This window comes from Triticum urartu, chromosome 1A (genome assembly GCF_056163025.1).
Source record: "Triticum urartu cultivar PI428250 chromosome 1A, HENAU_Tu73, whole genome shotgun sequence".
NCBI lineage: Eukaryota > Viridiplantae > Streptophyta > Magnoliopsida > Poales > Poaceae > Triticum > Triticum urartu.
In genome coordinates, this window is record NC_141873.1 from 381,745,530 (window position 1) to 381,755,123 (window position 9,594).

Here is a 9,594-nt window from a genome sequence, read left to right on the forward strand (position 1 = left end):
GTGCCCGATGCCGTTTTGTGGCTCGCCGACGGACATGGTGCATCACCTCACAGATGCGTGCAGCGGTCACTGCTGGCCCTTGGCAGAGAACATCAAGTACGAGACGTGCTACCCATTCACCATGCCGGAGTCGCTCGAGGATCACCGCCGCCTGCTAGTCTCGGAGGAGGATTGCAGCGTCTTCCTCTTGATCATGGGCACCGGCGAGGCCCGTGCAGGCCGCCGCCCCGTCTCTGTAATGTGCGTCAGGGGCGACGCCGCTGACGCTGACACTGACACGAGGCCAATGTACGGGTGCGTGGTCAGTGTTACTACCCCTCCGGGTCGCGTGGGCGGCGAGACCGGCCTCATCGAACGGACTTGGACTCTGGGGAGCTGGGACTATCCCTCCAATGTGGACTTGGAAAACCCATGGCATCCTTTACCCGCCGACGCGGTGCACGGGGACTCCAAGGAGGTTCACCAGGACATACGCATTATCAAGTTAAATGTTGATCATTAGTCTTCACTCAATGTAATCCGCTATCTAAGCATGTGGAGACTTCCATTCAGGATCTTGCTCTATTGGAGTATCGCGCATCAATAAAAGTGTATCCGTTTATGGTTTAGTCTAGAATCTTCCATGTATGAATTTTGACTACAGTACTGGTGAAAGACTTACGATGAACCATTTCTTACATCTCCTCTGCCCGCTTGCAAGTCATCCTGATTTAATCCCTTCGTCTAGGTGTATAAGGGCATGGTTAATATTACTTAATAGTATAGCCAACTGTTGACTATAAGAAAGTTCCATGTCATCTGTAGCCAACATGTATAACAATCGATACTCAAAAACTAATTCTTAAAGATCATTTCTTGCAAAGCACAATAAGTGTTATTTCTTCACAAGTTTTGGACGCAGGTTGAACAGTTGAACGCTTTTGTGTGCAAAAGATACCTTTTTATCTATTTCACCCGGATGTTTGTGAGCTCTAGAGATGAAATAATATCCGAAGAAACCTATCGATACCTGTTACACATGAGATGACCCCCACATCCTTTGTCAAAATAAACAACTCCCCGATCAATGCATTTCCCTCTTCGGTGCAACGCACGGGCACCTTACTACTATAGATTAGTACGGCCAAAAATTGAACTAACATTATATATAGTACGATAAATGCTGATGCATGTCACTTAAAATTATATCATTCAAAACTATGTTCAAATACGAATCCAATGATATAGTTTTTGTTGACATGCACTAACATTTTTTCAGTAAAATCTGTAGTCAAATTCAATGGGGGACTAATAAACCACGACTGATATAGTACAAGTGTAGAGGGTGGCGCTGCACAGGAGTCTCACCTCTCACCCCGCTCGTGGCACGGCAGTAAAGCCGTCATATCACAAAACCCAACCACTCCCAGTAATAAGTGGCCTGGTAAAATAAACGGACAAGCAACCATCACATTCCTCCGTCTTTTTTGCGTTTCATCTCTCTACATTTACTTTATCTGGATCATCTCCCACGCTCGATCCCTAGCTACTACTCCTAGGGCCGGTTCTTTTGGCGGCTTCCCCAGCTTTTCCCACAAGACTAGTCAAAGTGGAGACTAACAATAAGGCGCCTCACTCATTTATTTGGGCTTCTAAACTACTACTTCGTCCTGGTTTATTCCTCACCATTGTAATTTGTGCTAAATTTTGACCAAAGATTTAACTGGTTTATTCCTCACCATTGTAATCCCTCCGTCTTGGTGTGTAAGTCGTCTTACAAAAACCAAATAATTCCAAAACACTTAGGCACGGTGCATTAACTTCTACCTCGTTTCTTGTTTCTTAACATATCAACCTATAAGAGATAAAGAGTGTGCATGCTTTTAATGACTTGAGATATCAAACACGACATGCAGTGGTTAGTTCATTGCATGCAATAGTATTAATTAGCAAAAAAACAATGCTTGCAATTGTATTTTCTGATCCCTTTTGGCGTATGGTCACTGAGGGACTTTTGTTATATTCCTTGAGTAGCTTCATGTCATGCCTTGCTTTGCCATGATATGTTCCTGTAGCATGTAGTTATCATTCTCTAAACATTGCTTCCTGATGATAAATTCCTGATATGCTGTTAATTTCACTAAGTCTGAAACCTGTTATCTTTTGCACTTTTACCATGCTTGTTTGTACCTGTTAATGGGTGAATTAGCCGTAGCTCAGTGTTCATCTTTTCTCAAGCATCTTTAGTGGATCCCTCCCATGTATTTTTTTGCTATGTTTGAGTGTTGTAGCATATTTATCTTGATGCATTTAGATGGTCACTTGCTGATTATCGCAGACCGGTGCCATATTTGTTTTGCTTGCCATTTCCAAACCGTTCATCCGATTCTGGTGATCTTTATATCAATTTCAACCGAAATAAACTACTCTTTCCAGTGGCACTCTTGGATTTTAAAGTTGAGGACAGGTTCAATCATTCCTTTCCAAATCATGCATATGCATCCCATATCGCATCCCGCAGATCATACCATGTTTGCATCATGTTGTTTGAGCATTGCACGTGGTTGATTGTGTCTCCCTTGGCTTCTTGTTCTTGCTTGGGTAGAGCCGGGAGACGAGTACGTGATCGAGGATCCTGTTGAGTACGCTTTCGAGGATCAAGCTTTTCGTCTTCTCGGAGAACTTTGTAGGCAAGATGACCATACCCTCGAAATCACTTCTATCTTTGCTTGCTAGATGCTCGCTCTTTTGCTATGCCTATGCTGTGATACCTACCACTTGCTTATCATGCCTCCCATATTGTTAAGCCAAGCCTCTAACCCACCTTGTCCTAGCAAACCATTGTTTGGCCATGTTACCACTTTGCTCAGCCCCTCTTGTAGCGTTGTTAGTTGCAGGTGAAGATTGGAGTTTGTTCCTTGTTGGAACATGGATATTTTGTTGGGATATCACAATATCTCTTATTTAATTAATGCATCTATATACTTGGTAAAGGGTGGAAGGCTCAACCTTATGCCTGGTGTTTTGTTCCACTCTTGTCGCCCTAGTTTCCGTCATATCGGTGTTATGTTCCCGGATTTTGCATTCCTTACGCGGTTGGGTTATAATGGGAACCCCTTGACAGTTCGCCTTGAATAAAACTCCTCCAGCAATGCCCAACATTGGGTTTACCATTCGCCACCTAGCTTATTTTTCCCTTGGGTTCCGCGGACTCAAGGGTCATCTTTATTTAAACCCCCCGGGCCAGTGCTCCTCTGAGTGTTGGTCCAAACTAGAGCCCTTTGCAGCGCCCCCTCGGGGAAACTTGAGGTTTGGTTTTAGTTGTACGGAGCGCTCATCTGAGTGTGCCCTGAGAACGAGATATGTGCAGCTCCTATCAGGATTTGTCGGCACATTCGGGCGGTGTTGCTGGTCTTGTTTTACCATTGTCGAAATGTCTTATAACCGGGATTCCGAGCCTGATCGGGTCTTCCTGGGAGAAGGAATATCCTTCGTTGACCGTGCGAGCTTGTGATGGGCTAAGTTGGGATTCCCCTACAGGGATTTGAACTTTCGAAAGCCGTGCCCGCGGTTATGGGCAGATGGGAATTTGTTAATGTCCGGTTGTAGAAAACCTGAAGTTGATCTTAATTAAAATACATCAACCGCGTGTGTAACCATGATTGTCTCTTCTCGACGGAGTCCGGGAAGTGAACACGGTGTTGGATTAATGCTTGACGTAGGTTGTTCTAGGATCACTTCTTGATCATAGTTCATCGACCGTGCCTTTGCCTTCTCTTCTCGCTCTCACTTGCGTATGTTAGCCACCATATATGCTAGTCGCTTGTTGCAGCTCCACATCATACCTTTACCTTACCCATAAGCTTAAATAGTCTTGATCGCGAGGGTGTGAGATTGCTGAGTCCCTGTGACTCACAGATACTTCCAAAACTAGTTTGCAGGTGCCGATGATACCATGCAGGTGACGCAACCGAGCTCAAGGAGGAGCTAGTTGAAGATCGTGTTCGTTGTATTGTTCCTTTTCAAGTTGATCAGTAGTGGAGCCCATTCGGGATGATCGGGGATCTGTGCAGCATTTGGGATAGTCTTCTTTTATTTTGGTTCCATAGTCGGACCTTGAGTGTATTTGGATGAATATAATGTTTTATACATGTATTGTGTGAAGTGGCGATTGTAAGCCACCTATGTATCTTTTTCCCTTATGTATTACATGGGTTGTGTGAAGATTACCTCACTTGTGACATTGCTTTCAATGCGGTTATGCCTCTAAGTCGTGCTTCGACACGTGGGAGATATAGCCGCATTGAGAGCGTTACACCTAACTTCTTCCTCTCTCTTTCTCTCTCTATCTCTCTCTCTGTCTCATTAGGTTTGTCTCCTACTCTCTCGTCCACATACATACAATCTTTCCCGCCCTATCTGCTCCATCTTCAAAAGCTCTCTCTGCATGTTTCATTCACACATTGGGATATGTCAAAATGTTGCTTCTATAATGGTTGATGTAGAGTTATGGTTGTTTTTGTTGCATCCTACAAAGTAATAACTATGAAATGCATTTAGATTCTCATTTGACTGGGATTATGTGAGTTTGAGCATGTTATGAAATACTATAGACCTTGTATACATCTTGGGATTCGACAATGATTGTAACTCTTGAATTGTATAGATCATTACATTTGAAGTCAATAGCCTAATATATTTATTTCACAATTTCGACAAATGATTAGTTCACTACAAACTAAGAAAACAAATGTGTACTCCCTCCGTTTTTATTTAAGTCCGCGTATTAGCATTGGTCAATGTCAAGTTTTGTAAACTCTCAGAAAGCTTATAACAAAAAATATTAACATATACAATAACAAATAAATACCATTAGATTCATTATTGAATGTACTTTCACATCATACATATTTGTTATGGTAAATGTTTATATTTTTCTATAAACTTGGTCAAACTTTAGGAAATTTGACTTTGGTCAAACCTAATATGCAGAGTTTACTACTACTACTCGCTAGTTGCTTAGCTGAATCACTCAACACGCCACACGAGGAGTCCAGTGTCACAAAATATTGAGGTCGGCGGGAAAATCTCCCGCGACCCTGATTCGAGCAGTGGGAAGTTACCATCATAGCCTTCGGAACAGGCCTACGGATGACGCTTGGTAGGGGGCTATTTTCGTAACTTCAGGTTCACCGTACCTAGCCAACCCCACCCTGACATGCAGAGTAGTACACCTGAATACTCCCCATTTTCTATCCCCACCGCAAAATAGACTTCTCCACGGCACCGCAGCCTTCGTGCTCCTCCCCTTTACATCGGCGCACTCGTCCACCGCAGTGCATCTGCCTCATCGACGACCTCGTACGCCACACTGGAGCCGGTCCATCGTCGTCGTTGTACACGGAGCCTCTTCCCCGGCATCGTCTTCCACGGTCTCGGGTCTGCTTCCCGGAAGCCGACGCCAAGCGCAAAAGTACCACCGTCGTGGACAATGAACTGACTCCCGTTGTCGACCATGACTCACAGAGGCCACCGCAACCATCGTTCTCCTCCTCGATTGGTAATGTGTGTATTGAACCACTTAGCAGTACATGTGCAGTTCCAATTTTGTTCATACCTACGCTTCAAATTTGCTGGGTGCTATTGTTCTCGTAAAAGTAATTGGTTATAGCCTCCATTGTCCAACAGAATATCAGCTTGTAATTGTGCGTCGCTCCTGTATCATGCTGTGCTTGGGTAGGTTTTTCATCTGCAACTAGTAGTGTGGCAAATGATGGAAAGGTTTTTAGAACTAGCAAGATGCCCATGCGTTGCACGCATCAAGATGCATTTGTATGAGTAGTTTATCTTGTGGGAGAAAAGGATGAACGAGGGAAGGCCTTTTTTGCAAATTTGGAGAGGGATATGGGTATATTTTTGAAAAATTCCCATTTGTTTCCTTCCTATCTGTCAAATATAAATCGGACGGCCTATATTGCAAGAAAAAAAGTATAAAGAAAAAAAGTAGACAGTAAAGGAAGTAGAGATAAATATTAAATATATATTAAATAAATATAACAGGAGAGAAGAGAGTAGAGATAGCAGAGACGTTGGGAAAGGATCGCGCGCGCGGGAAAAAGCAGCCGGGCGTGTGCTAGTTTTGGCGCTCGGCGTCCGTCATGCTTTATAAAATCCAATGCCCTCCCACCGCTCTCTCCCCGCTCTGTGTCTCTCCATCGCTCTCTCCCCGCTCTTTTTTGCCTCGCCGCCGCCGCGCCACCATGCCGCTGCGTCGACGGGAAACTTGGGGATACCACGGCGTCCACGCGCGCCCCTCCGGCGGCTTCTCCGCCGAGATCCGGTTCCGTGGGATGCGCCTCGGCCTCGGCAATTTCGACACCGCCAACGAGGCCGCCCACGCGTACGACACGGCGGTGTGGCACCACCGGTGGCCTCATAGAACATTGAACTTCCCCAATGTGCCGACGCGGGAGCGGGCGCAGGAGCGCGCGCCTCTGTCGCGGCTTAGCACCGACGAGGATCGTCGCGAGAACCGGAGGTGGGAGCACCGTCTCGGCATCGCCGAGATGGACGAGGAAGCCATGGCGCTGTGGTGCCAACACTTCCCACAGGACATCATCAACGAGCGCGAGTTCTACGCGCAAAGGAGGGCGGAGAGGGATAATAGGACGGCGGAACGAGTCGCCTATCGTGAGGACAAGTGTAGGCGAAAAGCAGACGCTCAATTCAACATGAGGCTAGGAGCAGCGTCGCCCTGGGAATCGGACGACGATCGGTATCTTCACGCCTACAGTCAGACGATGGAGGAGGACATCACCGAGGAGGAGTCGGACGAGGAGGAGTAGTTGAATTATCTTTTTTATCTATCTATGCTGAGAACTATCCTCCACTCTCTAGTATCTACTTCTCGATCTCAGCACTATAAACACTTTTTAAAGCAACGCGCGTTGCGATTCTGTTGAAGATGCTCTAACATGGCAGATGAGTGCTTTAATGTTGCCCACAAGATGCGCGAGTATTACTAGTAGTATATTTTTCTTGCCATGTTGAGATTTTAAAACCACGAGTGCGGACATGCAGAGGAGCAATGAAGACCAAACACGGGCTATTCGGGACATCTTCAAGGAGCATGGCAAGTTAGAGAGGAGCTGCACCGAACCTGTAAAACGAGCTTTGTTAAGTAACACCCTTTCAATTACTTTTGTGTAGCCTCGTGTTCTTTGATGTGTATATGTTGTAGTTTCTGTTTATCTTAAGCGTGGTGTTCTTCGATGTGTAATAAGAAGAGCCTTAATCGTCCTAATGCTTTCGTTTTTAGCTTGATGTAGGAAGTGGGTGTTCTCACCTTGTAGTATGTTTTTATTTTTATTTTTCCTTCTGAATTCACTTCTCCGAGTTCTGTTTATCTGGCTTCTACTAAATGGATCTAGGTTGCTCTGAGTATTGATCTAAAAAAGAAGTAACTTCATGTCAGGATGTAGTTCCTGCGAGGAGGGAAGTATGGTCAACCTTGAGATCATGTTTCCGAAATGAGGCTGGATTACACACAAGGTGCCAGTTCCCTAATGATGCTGGATTAGACAAAAGGTGCAAATTCCCAGATGATGTTGGATTACACACAAGCGAGGTGGAGTCGTCAGCTGTTCGTGTCCTCGTGGCATTAGTAAAGGCTAAAAGAAAGCATCCAGCAGCCCTTGAGAATGTAGCGGAGTTCCTGACGAAGTGAAAAGAGCAATCAGATGCTCTCTTCACCCAAGCCAAAGAAGAGATGGAAGAAGCCAGAAATAAGCTAGCAGAGGCAGAGCAGGCTAGGCGTCTCCTGCTATCTAAAACTGTTGTCAATACAAAATTTCCTTCATAATAGCTAGGTTCAAATGTTTATCCAGTCAGCATGCCTGTTGTGATGTCCGTGCATCTACTGATGTGGCACAAAATGTTTTTTCGGGTCATGTAATAACAGCAAATACTTTCCAAACAGTAACAGACGAAGCATTGGACATGGTATAGTTCACACGCAAGCCCGACATTCCAAGTTCAACTTCCACATCAAACTCATGTTCATAGGTATCTGCACATTCATACATAATGTCCACAACCATGATTCACTTCAAAGCCAAAAAATGTGAGGAGAGTTATAAATAAAGAAAATCCTCTACTAGTTCCTGCTACCAGTGCGAGCACAACAAGTCAAGACCATGCGTAAATTAATTATATTTTAGTCATTTTTTGTGTTCTAAAATGCCTGCCGGCTCGCGGAAGGACGTGTTGCCGGCACACACGCGGATTCAATGAAGGCAGGCGGGGCAGTCTTAAGCTGTTTGCATGCGGCGAGGAGGCGTGCTCTGCCGGGCCTACAGCGAGTGCGGCCCTCTTGGCCGGGGCGCCGGTTCAATGCCTGCGCTATGAGAGATCGCGTTCGTGTCAGAGCAATCACTCCCTCCAGTCCTTTTTTGTTTGGGTATAACAAAATCTCATTTTCCATTCACATTTTACAAGTAAAATTCGTGGACAAACTTTGACCTGAAGTACGATGGGGACTAGTAAACCAGAATGGAGGTAGTAGTTTTTTTAATCAAACAAGGGTTTCCCCTTCCGATTTTCATTACTGAAAACCAGCATCTAAATCTAAACAATAGTATTTGCCCAAGAACTACCAGGTTCAACATCTCGCATCATAAACCCATACAACCTCCATCGCAAAAAAAACCATACAACCATACGCCAAGGAGGTACGTAGTACTATGAATTCCATTTTCGTTCCATACCAATCATTCTAAAAACTACTACTTACTACTTATAACGCGCCATTGAAAATCGGAACTCTTAACCCCGCTAAAAATGATATTTTAAACGTGGCTACTCAATCTGTGGCAACTGGCGAGCCACCGCGCTCCAAGTCGTTCACCTGTGGTCCCGACCATCAACTCCTACGGATCAAATTATCACGTGAGCTGACTATTCCTACAAAGGTGGTCCACCATGTACCCGGTACTCGCGAATGCAGCAATCATGCACCTAGGGTTTTAGGGTTTATTTTTTAATGTCGCCTTTATATAACACTCGTGTGCGAGACAGCGAGAGGCCGACTGCGTGCGTGCGCCGCTTCTCTTCGTATATGTACTCCACCGTTTGTCTGGTGTCCAAAAAATTATAATAACTACTAGCAATGTGCCAATGCGTTGCCACACGATCAAAGTAGATTAATACATATTCACCGATTTGATAGAAAAAAAGTCTAGTTTTGAAATAGTATATCACTAAAAATATGTTATGTTTCACTCAAAATATATTCCTTTGGCGGTTTTGATGAGATAAGGGAGTAATGTTGTTGGTTTCAAGATTCGAGAAGTGGTATATGTCTAATTTCTACTCTTACTAGCAAGATGCCCGTGCGTTGCACGGAACATCAAGATCTTGTGGGAGAAAAGGATGAACGAGGGAAGGCCTTATCTGCAAATGTGGTGAAGAGTGTTGGTAAATTGCCATATTTTCCTTCTTATCCGTCAGATATAAATCGGACAACCTACATTGCAGGATGGCAGGCCCACCATCTTCACCAACTCTATTTTTTATCCCTATTCTTCTAGAAAGCATTGTCGGTGATGATCGTGTGCC

At 44.8% G+C, this 9,594-nt stretch overlaps 1 protein-coding gene across 1 annotated transcript; it reads left to right on the forward strand.

Annotated features, from left to right (window-relative positions):
• Window positions 1-6,239: 6,239 nt before the first annotated feature.
• Window positions 6,240-6,904, forward strand: LOC147991333 (uncharacterized). Its single transcript, XM_087538628.1, has 2 exons — window positions 6,240-6,754; window positions 6,877-6,904. The coding sequence occupies exons 1-2, from the start codon at window positions 6,240-6,242 to the stop codon at window positions 6,902-6,904; spliced, it is 543 nt and encodes a 180-aa protein (XP_087394754.1).
• The last annotated feature ends 2,690 nt before the right edge of the window (window positions 6,905-9,594 follow it).

What these genes read in the sequence shown, in the direction of transcription:
- LOC147991333 (XM_087538628.1), top strand. Translation starts at nt 6,240, where the DNA reads ATGCCGCTGCGTCGACGGGAAACTTGGGGATACCACGGCGTCCACGCG. An exon ending in TGGGAATCGGACGACGATCG is followed by an intron (nt 6,755 to 6,876) that starts GTATCTTCACGC and finishes TCCACTCTCTAG; the next exon opens with TATCTACTTCTCGATCTCAG.